Raw genomic sequence first — 16,878 nt, forward strand, 5'->3', positions numbered from 1 at the left:
AAATACTACTACAATGATATTGTTTTCCTTAAGTTGTCTTCAGTGCTGTTTGATGTGTACTTCTGCTTATTTTAATTTTATGGATTTTGGAATTTGTGTTTTTGATTGACATGTTCAGTATATTAAGGTTAATTTTATAATAAGAACATTTATCAAGGGGCTGAGCAACTTCCCTATGGGGAAAATTTGTAATGTGTTTACCTTTTTAGTTTAGAAAAAGAATGAACAGGATAGGCAGAAAAAAATCACCAAGATTAGATAAGGAGAAACTATTTTCTTGGTTGTTACCGTGTTTCCCTGAAAATAAGACCCTGTCTTATATTTTTTTGAACCCCGAAATAAGCGCTTGGCCTTATTTTCAGGGACCGGCTGCACATATGTTTAAATATTTTCAGGGAGGGCTTATTTTCGGGGAGGGGCTTATTTTAGTGCATGTGCTCAAAAGCCCGATTTGGGCTTATTATCAGGGGATGTCTTATTTTAGGGGAAACAGGGTATTAAATATTGCTATAACTTTATACCCAAATTCTTTTGACATATTTTGACATTCTAGGAATTCATGTTTATTTGGCATTGTTAAGATGGTAAAACTAGAATTGTGACTATCATTTTAGTACAGTACTGTTGAGAATTGACATACCCTGTCCTATATGAACATAAATTAGTGATTGTTGTAGAATATCAGATTTGGTTTTTGAGATTATAAAAAATATTCTGATGTTATTGATAGCACATCAGATCCAGAGCTGCCTTTTAGATTTCCATCTCAAGGGTAAGAGAATTAATGTTTGAAAATTTTTATCTTAAGTGACCATTAAGAACAAGATGCAGAGAATGAACAGCATTTTGCATATAAGCCAATGGAACTTTTGAGAAATTTGAAAATCTATTCATTCTGTTTCAGGATGTTCAAGCAGATTCAGAAACAAAAGCAAACAAGTTGAATTTGAATTGTGGAATCCTTGGTGCTTTCTGAGTTTGGTTGTTTGTTACATATACTCTCTTTTATTGGTAAATTAGAATTTAAGATGATAAGTCATGTAGACTTTTTATAAACAATACTTGTCATTTCTGGTTGTCCAATAAAAGCAATAAACTTTTATGTTTGATAGTCAAGATGAAATCTAAAGCATTTGAATAACTACAACAAATATAATATCAGATATAAATCATACTACAATGAGTTTGAAGTAAGGTGATTATATAAAATTTAAAATTAGTTTATTTGGTTATTTTGGATGAGCTTTTGTTCTTCATGCTGAGAAACAGAGAACTGATTAAAATGTCCTGCACTATATAGTAACCCACCATTTCATTATTGCAGGACCTGAGGGAAATACATAACAAGCAGCAGCTACAGAAGCAAAAGAATATAGAAGCTGACAGACTAAAACAGAAGGAGCAGGAGAGGAAAACAGAGCTGGAAAAACAGAAAGAAAACCAGAGGTAAGCTTGAATTTGGAAACCGTATTGTTTCATGGATCAAATCTTGAACAGCCAGTTATTTATAGTCTGGAAGGACTAATTGTCCATATGTTTGGAAGAAGCTTGGCTTTTGGCATGGATGCATAATTTTCTTTTTTGGTTTCTTTCAAATAAATTGTGTCATATTTTAGTATTTTCCAGAAAAGTATTGATAGAAACATTTTATATTTAACAAACTAGCAGTGCTTCTTTAATTTAAAGTATTTTCCTGAAAGTGCATGGCTAAAGTGTGGCTTCTCCGAGGAACCAGATGATACCATACAATTGATCCAAAGCATGTTTCTCATCTGGGATCCAACTATCACACGTTCGATTTTTATTTATTAGTATTTTTTTGCTGTTGTATGTCAGTATGTGTGTATGTGCATAATTATATTCAATTAAGATGAATTTAATTTTACTTTAAATAATAACCTAAATATTAGATAGCTGATTATCTGATATATTAGATTCAAGCTAACAGTAATTCTGTGTGTATGGGTCCTTGGTGCTTTCTGAGCTTGATTGTTTTCTTGTAGACATTTCATTACCCAAACTAGGTAATATCATCAGTGCTAGTAAGAAATGGGGTTTGCTCTCAATTTATATGCTAGTGACTTACCCTGTCAGTGTTGCTGGGAACAACAATCAAGAAATAAAAAATGCCCCAATCAAAGAACTGCCAAACAAGCTAACATTAAACAACCTAGCCAAAGAACCACCAAAATCACTCCCACCAACATCTCTGAATATCTCCCTGAATTTTTAAGAACTTTTTAAGTTAAGGCAATATATTAAAAGTTTTGCCATTGTTTTGCCATTGTTGAAACCATTGAGGCATCTTGCAAGGAAATATTTCTGCAATGGCATGGTTGTATATTTCTAAATATCATTTATATGTTTGCACTAATTAGAAAAACCCAAGACAGAGAAAGACAGTGGCTTGACAGAATACAACAGGAAGAAGAACATTCACGGTCAAGAAAAAATCAAGAGGAAGAAAAACAAAAATGGGAAGAATTAAACAAAAAGAAAGAAAATGATGAGAAGAACAAACAGGAAGTGCAAGAAAAAATGAATAAATTTTTTCATCACCATAAAGATTCAACAAAACCAACTATCCAAGCTCCCTGGTCAACTGCAGGTACAAAATAATGGAATACTCAGATTAAATGCTCCTAAAATCTTATGTTCTTCTCTTCATGTACTGTGGTATATTCTCCTGATTGAAGATTATATAGTTGTCCCTGTTTTTCTCATTTTCCAACCAGCAATTGAATATATTTTTATATTTATTATTTTTATGATTGCATTTTAAAATTTTACGGTAAATCATTTTGAGATGCATTTTGAAACCAGTGTAGAACCAATGAATAATAAATATTTTGTTTTCAATAAATTATTACTATGAACCACGCAGATTAAATTGGAAGCAAATTAGATGCAGATTAAACTTGAAGCAGGCTACAATTTATCTTTTGTTTTTTCCCAATGCACAATAGAACCTCAGTGTTTATAAGTCTCTAAACTAAATCTAGGACAATATTCGAATATATTCATATTACTATTTCAGAAATACGATTTAAAACTTCTATTGATATCCTATTTTTCCCCGTAATTTAAACTTTGTATGCATGCTTATCTTTCTATAAAGGAAGCTTCTTTTGCGGGTTCAATGAAAAGTACTTACCCTAGAAACAAAATACAGTTCAATGCTAATACAATCTTTTAACCAACATGGCTTGAGTGCAGTACTCAAATAACAACAGCACACTCAAAAGGAGATACAGCCAAAATAAAAATTAAAAAATGTATTTTTGCTTCTTCTTTTCCCTTCCTCAAATTTCTATTTAGATGAAGCTGGTTTGATTATTTTTAAATATAATTTGATGTCACCCTTTCATGCTCGTGTACACACAATTATATAATGAAAATTCAACTTAACAGACCTCTATACAAGATACTTCACATGCTATGGAACAGCTGGGAGAGGAGCCAGCTAATTTATTTCATTTGAATAATAATGTAGTCACTTGTTATATGCACCATTTGAATGATGACATCATTGGGCAAATGATGTAAATGGCACATTGTTCAATTTATTGATTAATAAAAGACCTGTCCTCCTAATTAGACATTTCAGTGAACACTCTTACTTGGTACAAGCACATCTTTTTTTTTTCATGTAGTAGCATCTGAAATTTTATAGTATAAGTGTGATTAGTTTTTATTCATTTATTTTTTATTAAAATAGTAAATACAAATAATGAAAACACCATCTAAAAATATAGTTAACAAACTTACATACAGTATAATGATTAAATAAAGTAAAGGTAATATCAAGAAAAAAACACTAATTTAGAAAGTTGTGAATGTATTTTGCAATCTGCAGTTTAGCCTCATATTGTAATTGTGTTTAAATGAATGTTTGAATGCTGCTTCTGCAAAAATTTAGATTACATTGAGAATGTGAATGCAAATGATGCTGTTGCATGCAAATTAAATTTGTCTCTTGAGATGTAATTCAAAAACAACATATCTGTTTTTGTGGATCTAGAAAAGGCTCCACTAACGATTTCTGCTCAGGAAGATGTAAAAATAGTTTATTATCGAGCTCTGTATCCTTTTGAATCCCGGAGCCATGATGAAATCACTATCCAGCCAGGAGACATCATCATGGTAAGAGAAAAGTGCAGTTTTACCCCAAAATTACAAATACTTTTCATATCTTAATAGAGGGGACATGTTGTGAAAATAATGGGGCTCTGTAATAATATTTGGGGATGTTATAGAGACTATAAGGCTATAAGAAGGCAAATAGTGAAAACATGATGAATAAGCCTGTGCCGTATTTTGGATTTGAAGGCAAAAACATACTTTGGAGGTTATTGGGCCATGACCGTCTGCAACTGGAAAAAGACGTACTTGTTTTAAGAAGTTGCTGGCTGGTATTCCTTAAATTAAGGAGTTCTAAACATCTAGAAAAATTGGCTTTGTAAATACTTTTTAAACTTGCATTCTATTTTTTTCTATAGATGTAACTATTTAACCTTCCTGAAGCCTAGAAAATTTTTACAGTTCCTGTATAAACAGGAATAAGGAGGGAAATATCAGTGGAAGTTTAGAATGAACATAAGCCTTCTTTCTTAGACAGGGTTTTAATTATTTGACATATATAATCTAAATACTGTGCACTTTATAGCACTAGAAAATGATTTTTTTTTCTCTGTGTCATAAAGTTTAAAATATTGAATCTAATATGAACTTTAATTTGATGTTCAGGTATGCTGCTAGATCTTAACTTTATGATTACATGAAGTTTATTTATACTTAAAGTTGTGTTTATAGTTTTCTAAAGTTAAATGAAAGAATAGCATGAAGTATGGTTGTATGCAGTTTTCTTTCACGTTCAGTTTAGTAAATTTTTTTCATATATAATACATTCAAGGCTGTAAATCTGTGTTTATATGACAGTACTAGTACACAGGATTTGCATCACATAGATTGAACATGAATAGTTTTGTTTTTTTTAAATTAGGGATACCCAACCTGAATGCTCCATGCATTTTTGCAACATTCAGCCAAATGTTCAAACTGGATTTGCATTTTTATCCACTTACCAAATCCTTCCAAAGGATTTGAGATAGGCAGATGTTGATGTTTGATGGTATTAAAGGTATCGTTCTTAATATAAGGTGTTCTAAGTAAAGCTATATTTGCCAATTGACTGATGGTAATTTTGACAATGCCAATGGTGCCCCAGTTATTTTGGAATTGCACCCCAGGTGCCTATTACTATTGATACTACCTTTGCTTTCTTTTGCCAAATTGTTCTATATCTATTTGCAAGTTTTTGTATTTTGTTATCTTTTCCAGTTCTTTCTCTTCTCTTCTGCTGTCTCCAGATACTGCCACATGCACAATCCAGACTTTTTTGTTGTTCTTATCAACAGTTGTTAAGTCTGGGGTGTTATGTGGCAGGTGTATGTCGAATTCTAAAATCCCAGAGCACTTTAGCTTCTTCATCTTTCTATTACTTTCTCTATTTTATTCATATGCTTGCAGGCAAATTTTATTTCTTGCAGATTTTCCAGTCCACCATTTTTGTTACTTTGTCATGCCATTGCCATAATAGTCTATGCAGTCTTGTTTCAGCAGCTAACTAGGTGATCCACTCCTTATTCAGCTTCTTTACAGAGGTGGCCTTTGACTTCTCTTGCTGTCTTCTCAATTCTGTGAATATATTTGTTCTTAGCTTGGTCTTATACAGCCCCTCTGTCTCTTTCTTAAACTTTCCTGGTCTTACATGTTACCAGGTCTTGGTTTTATCTGCTTTGCCTGCTATTTTTTAATGTACAGTACTGGCCATATAATACTTGTCTTCCCATATTTCTTTACTGTTCTTAATTTGGTCTTTCTTGTAGGCCAGTTTGGTCTCTCAACAGTATATTAGCTGGTATATTAGCTCCAGTGTATTTTCTTCATTGTCCTTCAGATGTTCCTCTAGTGCCCTTTTTTTCTTTCTCAACCATCTGATGCACTTGCAATATTTCATGCCCATCTATTTTCCTTGGCAAGTAGAGTCTGTCAACATCACTGCAAAAATGAAGGGCATGATTCATTATCATTATTTTTCTGATCTTCCTATCCAGGGCTTTTAGTTCTACTTTGAGTCCAGCCTACTATTCGAACGGTGTATTTAATAACTGGAATCATCCAGGTGTCCATTGTTTTGATAGTATTTCCTCCGCTGAGTTTGGACTTTAAGAACTTCTTCACTCTCTTGATATATTCACTACTTTTTCTTGACTTCAATATGCTTGATGTCAGCTTGAAAGATGCCCAGGTATTTGTAGTGATTGTCTTCATCCAGACCCTTGATGTTATTTTTATAGGGCATCTTGATTCCTTCAATTTTTATTATTTTTCCCCATTTGATAATGAGGGTGGCACAGTCCAAACTCCATTGTAATATCTTTGTTGTATATTTGGACTGCATTAAGCAAGAATTCTGTTTCAGGTGGTGTTTTTCCATATAGCTTCAGATCATCTAAGTATAGGAGGATAGTCTGATAGATATTTTTGATGCTTGATAGCATGGCTTTACAGACCTGTAAAGATTGTAAATGCAAGGATTGGTCACAAACTTTTTCATTATTGTCATAACTCTGAACGGTTACTAAAAGTAGTTGCTAAATGAGGAACTACCTACTGGTATATCCTGTAACATTGAACAATCCCTCTCAGCTCATTCATTTATATGCATACCTCTGAAATGCTTCTCTTTACACCTTTTTTAAAATTTAAAATGTTCAAATGTTCTTTCTAACAAGGAGCCAGACACATGCAATTAGTTGTATTATTTTTTTTTTGCATTTTTATCTTAGTATAATAAACACATTTTATGATAAATTTTAATACAGTATATAAATCTAATAAATAATGAAATATACACTATTACCTAGTTGAAATGTATTTGAATATAAGTAGCTCAGGTTGGTAGTTGAGTTGTTGATCTGAGCTCCGAGCTTGGCCATTTGGTTGCAAATGTTTCATCACCATTCGAGGAGACATTGTCAGTGCGCTTTGAATTGTGTTCTTTAAATACCTTTTTATATGATGCAAATTAGTGAGGATATTGTTTATTCAGCTACTTCTGAGTCATGGTCTGACTTCGGACTGATTGATTGCCTGGCTGTTGTTACTAAGGCATGGTCTTTGGTTTAAAGTACTGTCTGTACTTTAAAGTACTGACAAACAAGCAGAATTCAAAATGTACTGACGATGTCTCCTCGAATGGTGACGAAATGTTTGCAACCAAATGGCCAAGCTCGGAGCACAGACCAATAGCCTAAACTATTACCTGATATTGTTTCCTTCAGATCATGACAATATATGTTAATATATAAAATAAATAAGCATAGTTGTTGAATAGAGTAGAACAGAACAGAACAGAACAGAATTCTTTATTGGCCAAGTGTGATTGGACACACAAGGAATTTGTCTTTGGCGCATATGCTCTCAGTGTACATAAAAGGACAAGATACATTCGTCAAGAATCATAAGGTACAACACTTAATGATAGTCATAGGGTACAAATAAGCAATCGGGAAACAATATCAATACAAAATGTAAGGATACAAGCAACAAAGTTACAGTCATGCAGTCATAGTGGGAGGAGATGGGTGATAGGAATGGTGAGAAGACTAATAGTAATAGTAATGCAGCCTTAGTGAATAGTTTTACAGTGTTGAGGGAATTATTTGTTTAGCAGAGGGATGGCATTCAGGAAAAAAACTGTTCTTGTGTCTAGTTGTTCTGGTGTGCAGTGCTCTATAGCGTCGTTTTGAGGGTAGGAGTTGAAACAATTTATGTCCAGGATGCAAGGGGTCTGTAAATATTTTCACAGCCCTCTTTTTTGACTTGTGCAGTATACAGGTCCTCAATGGAAGGCGGGTTGGTAGTAATTGTTTTTTCTGCAGTTCTAATTATCCTCTGAAGTTTTTGTCTGTCTTGTTGGGTTGCAGAACTGAATCAGACAGTTATAGAGGTGCAAATGAAGCATAGTTGCATAAGAAGAAAATAATTAGGCTGTAAATATTAATACAGATTTAATATAAGGTTATTTTTTTATATTTTACTGTTATTTGCCTTCAGTTATATATGTCGTGTCTCTTATATTTAGATTATATTGTCCTAAATTGGTATAATTGGAATTGCTGTCTGGTTAGTTTCCTGGATACCATCTGTTTTCACTATTACTGTCACTAAGGCTTTGTCAAAGCTTTTTGTTTCAATCAGTACAGATTTACTTACATTTCATTAATTATAAAACTATTAATAATATTAAAATTCTTAAATATTCTGCATTTGGTAAAAATATTATTTATGGAAATCATTGTAGTTTTATGCTTTGAATTAACTTACTACATTTGAACAGGTGGATGAAAGCCAAACTGGAGAACCGGGATGGCTTGGAGGTGAACTGAAGGGAAAAACAGGATGGTTTCCTGCAAACTATGCAGAAAAGATGTCTGAAAATGAAATTCCAAGTTCCATAAAGCAGCTAACTGATGTGACATCTGTACCTAAAATCTCATTACGTGAAACCCCTTCAACACCTATGGCTCCACCTGTCCCTACAGATTCAAGCCCTACTAGCAACAACTGGGCAGACTTCAGTTCAACGTATGATTTCATTGGAATTTCAATTTTTCTTCCTTTTGGTAATTGTATAAGTGAATGACCGAGATAAATTATACCACTTTAACAATTAATTTCACAGGAGGTTTTAATTTACATACTGAAGCACATCTGCCCTTAATTTCTGGCATATTAGTGGTTTGAAAATTGGTCAGCACAGTAAAATTGAGTTTAAAATTTATTTTTTTCAACCCCTTTTTACTCTCTGCTCTTAGAAAGCAGTTAAAAATTTCTGTTTTTAAATTACAAACTTTAGAAAATATTCCAAAAAGAAAAGTATTTGAAGAAATTCCAAGCAGCTCTTGTTCCTTTCCCTCTTTGTCACTTTGTTGACAAGGTAGCGTAAGGCCTCCAGGGCTTCCAAGGCCTCATGGTGAATATCTGTTCTGAACATTTTATGTCTTGACAAGATCACACAATAGCAGTAATAACGAAAAAGATGCAGGAATCATCAATGATCCAGTATTATCATGATTAGAGAGAAGAGAAATTATGCTTCTTAACTATGGTAATGATTATATCCATCCTCTCCCTTTATGCAGTTGGCCAACAACTACTAGTGATAAGCAAGAAACAGATAACTGGGATGCTTGGGCAGTTCAGCCTTCCCTTACAGTTCCAAGCACAGGACAGTTAAGGCAAAGATCTGCCTTTACTCCTGCAACTGTTACTGGATCCTCTCCTTCTCCTGTTTTGGGTCAGGTGAGTTGATATTTGTGAGTAAGGTAAATACCATACGGGGATAAATGTTATGGGATACTTTGTATCATACTTGTGTTCTTGCTTTAGGAAATAAACAATTAATGGATTAGATAAATACCGTATTTTTCGGAGTATAAGACGCACCTTTTTCCCCCTAAAAGGGAGTGAAAATTTAGGTGCGTCTTATACACTGAATGTAGCCCCACCCATCCACTGGCCCCCACCCTTTGGCCTCTGCCTCGCAGCAGTTACCTCCTTGCAAACAGCAAGGAAAAACAGCGCCTTTCAGCTTCAGCACAGCCTAATTAGCACAAGTTGATTAGATCGGCCTCCCGACTCTCAGCTGATTTGCTCTCAGCTGTTTTGCGCAGGGCTCTGCTGCTTGCTGCAAAGAGGTAAATTGCCGGAGCAGTTTTTTTTTCCTTGTGCTAATCAAGTTATACTGAAAACGAAAATGAAAGTAAAGCAGGCTGTTTGCTGCAACGAGGCAAAATTGCTCAAAGGCAGAGACAGGGAGATTTCTTTTTCTTCTTTTCCTCACCAAAAAAGGTAGGTGCGTCTTATACTCCAGTGTGTCTTATACCCCAAAAAATGTGATAATAGAACTGATAGTTTCACTTTACATGAATAGGCAGAAAAACAACAATTTAGGAATTCTTGGGTCCATACTGTCCAAACTGAAGAATAGCACAGTAATGCTAAACAAATACATTGGAAATTTCACAGAACCATGATAACTTCAGAATAATATATTAATGTTGTGCCTTCTCATGCCCATTTTATATTTTATTGATTATTATAGTATATCAAATAAACTCAAACTAACTTCAATATCTAACTAGGGTGAAAAAGTAGAAGGACTTCAAGCACAAGCATTATATCCTTGGCGAGCCAAGAAAGACAACCATTTAAATTTTAACAAGAACGATATCATCACTGTGTTAGAGCAGCAAGATATGTGGTGGTTTGGAGAGGTTCAAGGACAAAAAGGATGGTTTCCTAAATCCTATGTGAAGCTTATATCAGGTCCTATAAGGAAATCAACAAGGTAATTATTTTATTTTGCTACATATAATAGTAATGGAAGGATTATTTTAAACAGCTGTTAAGATAATTATGTATATGGATGTGTGTATGTAAAGATTGTTTAAAGAGAAAAAGTAACGTTTCCATAATCTAAAAATAACTATATATTCACATATAGTAGGTCAATGTATGGTATATTCTTTTTGAGTTATCCTCACTGAATAAGTTGCAAAAAAAATAATTGATCCTTTTTTCTTTTTTTCTTAGCATGGATTCTGGATCTTCAGAGAGTCCTGCTAACTTAAAGAGGACATCACCAGTTTCAAAATCTACATTTTCAGGAGAAGGTTAAACTTTTAACTGGAAATATAAATAGCAACTGAGATCAAATTTCAAATAAGTGTTCTCTTAAATTTTGTTAAACTAAATTAAATTAAATTCTGTGTATTAAATTTTGTGCACAGTAAATGTTTTAGATTACAAAATAGCCGAGCTCTATCCAGATTTTCCTTTACCTTCTTCTCTTTACAATTCTATAGGATTGTTACTTGTAGAGATAGTCTATTGTTTAGCAATAACATTTTGGATGAGAATTCTAGCACATCTGAGAGCACACATTTGGGAAACATTATTTTGTCATATGCTATTTTTTTGTATATTCTATTGTCTAAATTATTTAATGCTTGACTATTATATTTAAATTTACTTTTGGGGTCAGAAGTCTTTTAATTGAACCCCCTTCTAGGTGGGCAAAAATATTTTGGATAGATGGCTAGTTTCTAGTTTCTGTTGAAGACCTCCAATGTAGGGACCGCCAATGTAAGTGCCATTTCATGACACTATTCCATTAATTGGCAACTTTATCATCAGGAAATTCCTCCTAATACCTACCCTGAAGCTACTTTCTGATACTTTCAACCATTGGCTCTGAATCAGTGTTCCAGAGCAATAGAAAACTAATCTGCTCTTCTTTAGAAATCTAAACATTACAATCATATCTCTCCTCATCTTTTACAATCTGAACATATCCAGTTTCCTCAGATAATTTGTGTCTCCCTTCCTCCCCATTTTGGTAGCCCTGTTTTGAACTTGCTCCAGTTTGCTGGTGTCTTTTTTATAAGTGTGAACTTGACACAGTATCCAAGCGGATCTGACCATACAGAATAAGCCCTGTGATGCAGACTTTATGTTCTTGTTAATACATCTCAAAATAACAGTTGCATTTTAGCAGCTGTTTCACACTTCTGTTCTGGCCCTTGTTGAACTTGTGTTCTAGAATACCCAAATCCTTTTCAGATGCATTGTTACCAAGCTAAGCTTCCATCATCCTATACTTGTGTCTTTTATTTTTAACACCTCCCCCAATGCAGTATTTAACATGTATTTATTAAATTTCTTTCTCTTCATCATTTCATCATACCATTCAAAGATGTCTAGATCTTTGTGCTTTAGAAGTTAAAGCACTTATACCTTTTATAATAACTTCCCCAAAACTTCATATTTTGTTTTCAATTGAGAACTAAGATGTGTACTCTACACAAGAAGTGTTATTATAGTTAGGCCTTCATACACTGTGATGAGAATATTAAAGTCCAAAAACCAGAAGTTCTACTTTTCCCCTTTAACAGAGGAGGAGCATTCTGTTTGGAGCACCAAATGCTCCAAACAGCATTTGGAGCTGCCAATATCCAAAATTTAGTTAAAAGTGTTTTGTGGGCCATTGAGCTTTATATGACAATTATTGTCTGATAGGGAAAATTGATATTAGTTTAAATTTTCATTTATAGAATAGAACTATTTAAGTAGAAAACATGCAATTAACTGTAAACTTTGTTGCTTTGGACAGTAAGATGCGTGGCATATAAATTTAATAAATAAACTAGACAACCTATGCCCCATTGGATCATTGTTTCAGAAGTATTTCCTTACTTAAAGAGAGAAACAGAATGACTGTTTTTTCATATTCACACACTAAGAGAAAATGCTTTTCCAGGGGAAGTAATCCCTCTGAAATTGCTTTTCTTTTTATTCTAGAACCCTCCTGTAGTAAATTTGTGACAACTAAAAATCCTATTTAAGGGAGATCAGAAATTAGTGTATGTCACATTGCATGAAATTAATCTGCAAATTAATTAATTATAAGCATTTTCTCACTTCCAAATCATTTTGCTTTTTAGAATATATTGCTATGTACACATATGAGAGCTCTGAACAAGGAGATTTAACATTTCAGCAGGGAGATTTAATTCTTGTGACCAAGAAAGATGGTGATTGGTGGACAGGAATGCTGGGTGAAAAATCTGGAGTGTTTCCATCTAACTATGTTAGACTCAAAGACTCTGAGGTAAACTCATACATGTATATTTATTAGAAATAATTTTGCTATGTGACTGAAAATTTAAAATATGATTGATGATTACAAGTTATTGAATTAAATAAGGATGAGGTAAAGGAAGAAACATAAAATACATTGAACTAAACTATATCAAAAATAGTTTTTATTCATTGGCAATATTCTTCAGATACTGAAGAGTATTTTAGATTCTGGTGAATTACTGTGTTCTGGAGGAGCAATTATGCTTAAAATATTATTCATCAATATACTGTATGTGTATTCTGTGTCTTAGCATAAAATGAAAATATATTTGTGAGAGTATTAAGGTATACAATTGTGGTTTAAACCATTTTAAATTGACAGGCTTTACTTTTTGGTAAACGTGTAGACAGTGTTACTTTTTCTTTGAACTAATTGAAATTAATATAAAACACTAAGTTATTTTGTCATCTTTTTTTTTAGGTAACAGTATTGACAATTCTTTATTGCTAATACTTATACAATTTATACAAAATTATTGTGTTTAGATCTTGATCATCATGCTTCAATCTATTTTCTATTTTGAGGTTGTGTGTGTGTGTGTGTACACACACACACATATATATATCTTTGGTTATTCGGGTTTTCTCCCGCGTAAAGTTGGAAGTGTCTTGGCAACGTTTCGACAAAGTCTCATTCGTCATCTTCAGGCTGGTGTTTTTGGCTTCGTGCTTCTAGGAGCAAAGCCAAAAACACCAGCCTGAAGATGACGAATGAGACTTCGTCGAAATGTTGCCAAGACACTTCCAACTTTACGCGGGAGAAAACCCGAATAACCAAAGACCTACATACAAACACCTACATACATACATACATACATACATACATACATACATACATACATACATACATATATATTCTGAGGTTTTCGCGGGTGTTTGTATGTAGGTCTTTGGTTATTCGGGTTTTCTCCCGCGTAAAATTGGAGGTGTCTTGGCAACGTTTCGACGAAGTCTCATTCGTCATCTTCAGGCTGGTGCTCTTTGTGCTTCTAGGAGCAATGTGTGTGATCGCAGCTGTTTCTTCCTTTTAACTGCCAGTGGGGGTGTGAACTGATTGGGTGGGAGCTTGGCTGTGTTCTGATTGGGTGGAGGTGTGTTCTGATTGGTTGGGGGTTTGGCTGTGCTCTGATTGGATGGGGGGTTGGCTGTGCTCTGATTGGCACCAGCCTGAAGATGACAAATGAGACTTTGTCGAAATGTCACCAAGACACTTCCAATTTTATGCGGGAGAAAACCTGAATAACCAAAGACCTACACACACACACACACACACACACACACACACACACACACACACACACACACACACATAGAGAGAGAGAGAGATTTGGTTTTTAAATCACACATCAATTAAGTTTCTTTATAGTATATATAAATTCCAAATGTCTAATTACATTTTAAAATGTAATGTATATAGAAATTGTAACATTTTATATTAAAATATAATAATTATTTTGACATGTGAGGTAAATATTTTTCAGTGAATAATTGAACTTGTAGGCCAATGGAAAGTGATATGTTTTCAAAACTGTCTAGATGCCCGTTTGAATGGCAAAATCCATATTGTATTAAGAAGTGGCTTCCACAAGTGCGGAGCTACCAAGAACAATACTGTAATTAATTCTGAATGACAACTAGAAAGGCTAGTTGCCACTCGAAACACAATTCCTTGGATGATATTTGTGGGCATTGAGTATCTTGTAGGAGGAGGCACTCTCAGGTATCCTATACCCAAACACATTAGGGCTTTAAAAATAGTAAATAATACTTTGGGGAAAGAAATTGGCAGCTAATACAAAATTTAGGAAGCAGTTAATATGATTTCTATAGGATATTCTGGAGTCCAATGTGATTGCAGCATTTTGTCCAATTGAAAACTCTTAAGTGATACACAATACAAGGCAAGATAAGAATGTTCTGATAGCCAAGGGAAAGGCAGCCTGTGTCCAGCGTAAGGCAAGAGGCTGTGTATCAGGGGTGTCCAACCTTGGCAACTTTTAAAACTTGCGGACTTCAACTCCAGAAGTCTGCATGAGTGGCTGTTGAATTCTGGGAGTTGAGGTCCACAAATCTTAAAGTTGCCAAGGTTGGACAACCCTGCTGTATGTGGAAGAAAAAACCCTGACTTCTCACCAAGCTCTCCAATCTGTTTTCAGCATGGCTCTGTTTTTTGTATTGAAGTATCCACTCTTCCGCTCTCATATGGTAGTGGAGCTTGACCACAGCTTGTCAGGGCAGAGTTGAAATTGGCAGAGAGAGGAGTGCTCAAGGATTCTACTTACTCTCTTCAAAGCCAGATAGAAAGGCAGGCAATTTAGCCAACCCCCAAAAGGTTTAGATGGCAGGAAAAAAAGTTTTCCACCTAGGAGTATAAGAATATCAGCGTTGTCTTACTATTGAGTAGAAGTGAACTGGTGATGAATTCATCTTTTTAAAAATTTTATGATACAGATTAGTTTTGTTATGTAGCTGCAGAATACTTTTGCAGGTGTAATACAAATGGCTTTTGAACTTTTTTCTTATTAAATGTAGATTGCGACATTTAGTAAGGAAAAAGAATTAAATGAATAGCCCTTTTTAACCTAACTTTGTTTTGTAAAATATTCTTCTGTTGAATTTAAAATTATGCTCATTATTTAAAGGTTCCTGGAACTGCTGGAAAAACAGGAAGTTTAAGCAAGAAACCTGGTAAGCTGTAAACTGTACTCTGAGGAAAATGATGTAGCATTTGTAAAATATTTCTTACTCTTCTATTTTCAAATTAATGTATGAATCGAGATGTTTTAAAGGATATAAGCTGCTATTTTTATTCTGTATTTGAAAAAAAATGGAAATATCTCAGAATACACTTTTTTTTTATAGATGAATCATTTTACTAGTCTCTTTTTCTGAATCTAAAATCAATTTTTATTTTTTTTTGAAGATTTTTAAAAATATAATAGGGATGAGCTTTTCAAATTAACCTAACCTGCTTTGGTGAATTTCCAAAAATACCAATTTATTTTGTATTTTAACTATGTATAAATTTAAAAAATAAAATATTAGGAAATATGTCATAATCCAAATTTTGAATTTTAAAAAAATCAATAAAGATTAAATAAGGAAAAAAGTTTTATTTTGTCTCTGTCCCTCAGTTTTTCTGTCAAATTTCTGTACCAGGAAAAGTGGAGTTAAATTTCATGGTTAGTAATATATACTTTTGTTAACTGCTGTGTTCTGTCAGACTGCAAAGAAAGGAGGGAAATACTTTGTAATCCCCACTCCAGAGCTTTGCAAAATAAAATGTAGTAATCAATGTGAAATTGCAATATGTTAATTTTGGGGGGAGAGGTATACATTTAGGATTCAGTATTACAGTTATAGTAACTACTGTCTTTTTGCAATTTTCTGATTGATTCTTAAGCTTCAGTTCAGTATTCCCTCCCACCCCATACAATTAGATATTGTACTTTACAAAGCAATTTATTTATTAGCATTAGCAAAAATCTTACAATCTTATTATATTTACAAGGCTACCTTCTTTGGTAAAATTAGCACAATTTAACAAGGGACGGAATTGGGAAATTGCCGTTATTTATTTCTTCATTCATTAAATTTATACAGCATCCATCTCATACAAGGGAGGCTAACAACAATACAAAAATCCAGAAAAAAATAAGGAAAAACAAAACAAAACAAATAAACAAGATAACAAAAACAGCAAGAAAACAACCATCAATACATATATTTCAGTAAAGCTACAGTTGCAAGAAAAAATATGTGAACCCCTTGGGATTACGTAGAGTTTTGCATCAATTGGTCATAAAATGTGCTCTGAACTTCATCTAAGTCACAACAATAGAAAAACACATTCTACTTAAAATAATACTACACAAATATTAGATGTTGCCATGGTTTAATTGAACATAACATGTAAACATTCACAGTGCAGGGAGGAAAAAGTATGTGAACCTTTGGACTTAATAACTGGTTGACCCTCCTTTGGCAGCAATAACCTCAACCAAACGTTTCCTGTAGTTGCAGATGAGACCTGCACAACGATCTGGAGTAATTTTGAACCACTCCTCTTCACAAAACTGTTTCAGTGTAGCAATATTCTTGGGATGT

At 33.6% G+C, this 16,878-nt stretch overlaps 1 protein-coding gene across 7 annotated transcripts in view; it reads left to right on the forward strand.

Annotated features, from left to right (window-relative positions):
• ITSN1 (intersectin 1) overlaps positions 1-16,878 on the forward strand; it is a 100,051-nt gene that overhangs the window by 53,576 nt on the left and 29,597 nt on the right. For all 7 annotated transcript variants that reach the window (XR_015728204.1, XR_015728203.1, XR_015728205.1 and 4 more), the window contains exons 18-26: positions 1,325-1,446; positions 2,379-2,608; positions 4,022-4,143; positions 8,405-8,652; positions 9,210-9,369; positions 10,212-10,417; positions 10,663-10,742; positions 12,573-12,739; positions 15,414-15,459. Coding sequence is in view for 4 of the 7 variants with exons in the window: in XM_034436797.3 (XP_034292688.2) it covers positions 1,325-1,446; positions 2,379-2,608; positions 4,022-4,143; positions 8,405-8,652; positions 9,210-9,369; positions 10,212-10,417; positions 10,663-10,742; positions 12,573-12,739; positions 15,414-15,459 (1,381 nt within the window). In the remaining 3 variants the exon portion in view is untranslated. The remainder of the gene's footprint in view (positions 1-1,324; positions 1,447-2,378; positions 2,609-4,021; positions 4,144-8,404; positions 8,653-9,209; positions 9,370-10,211; positions 10,418-10,662; positions 10,743-12,572; positions 12,740-15,413; positions 15,460-16,878) is intronic.

This window comes from Pantherophis guttatus, chromosome 5 (genome assembly GCF_059756535.1).
Source record: "Pantherophis guttatus breed Tessera chromosome 5, ASM5975653v1, whole genome shotgun sequence".
Classification (NCBI taxonomy): Eukaryota; Metazoa; Chordata; class Lepidosauria; order Squamata; family Colubridae; genus Pantherophis; species Pantherophis guttatus.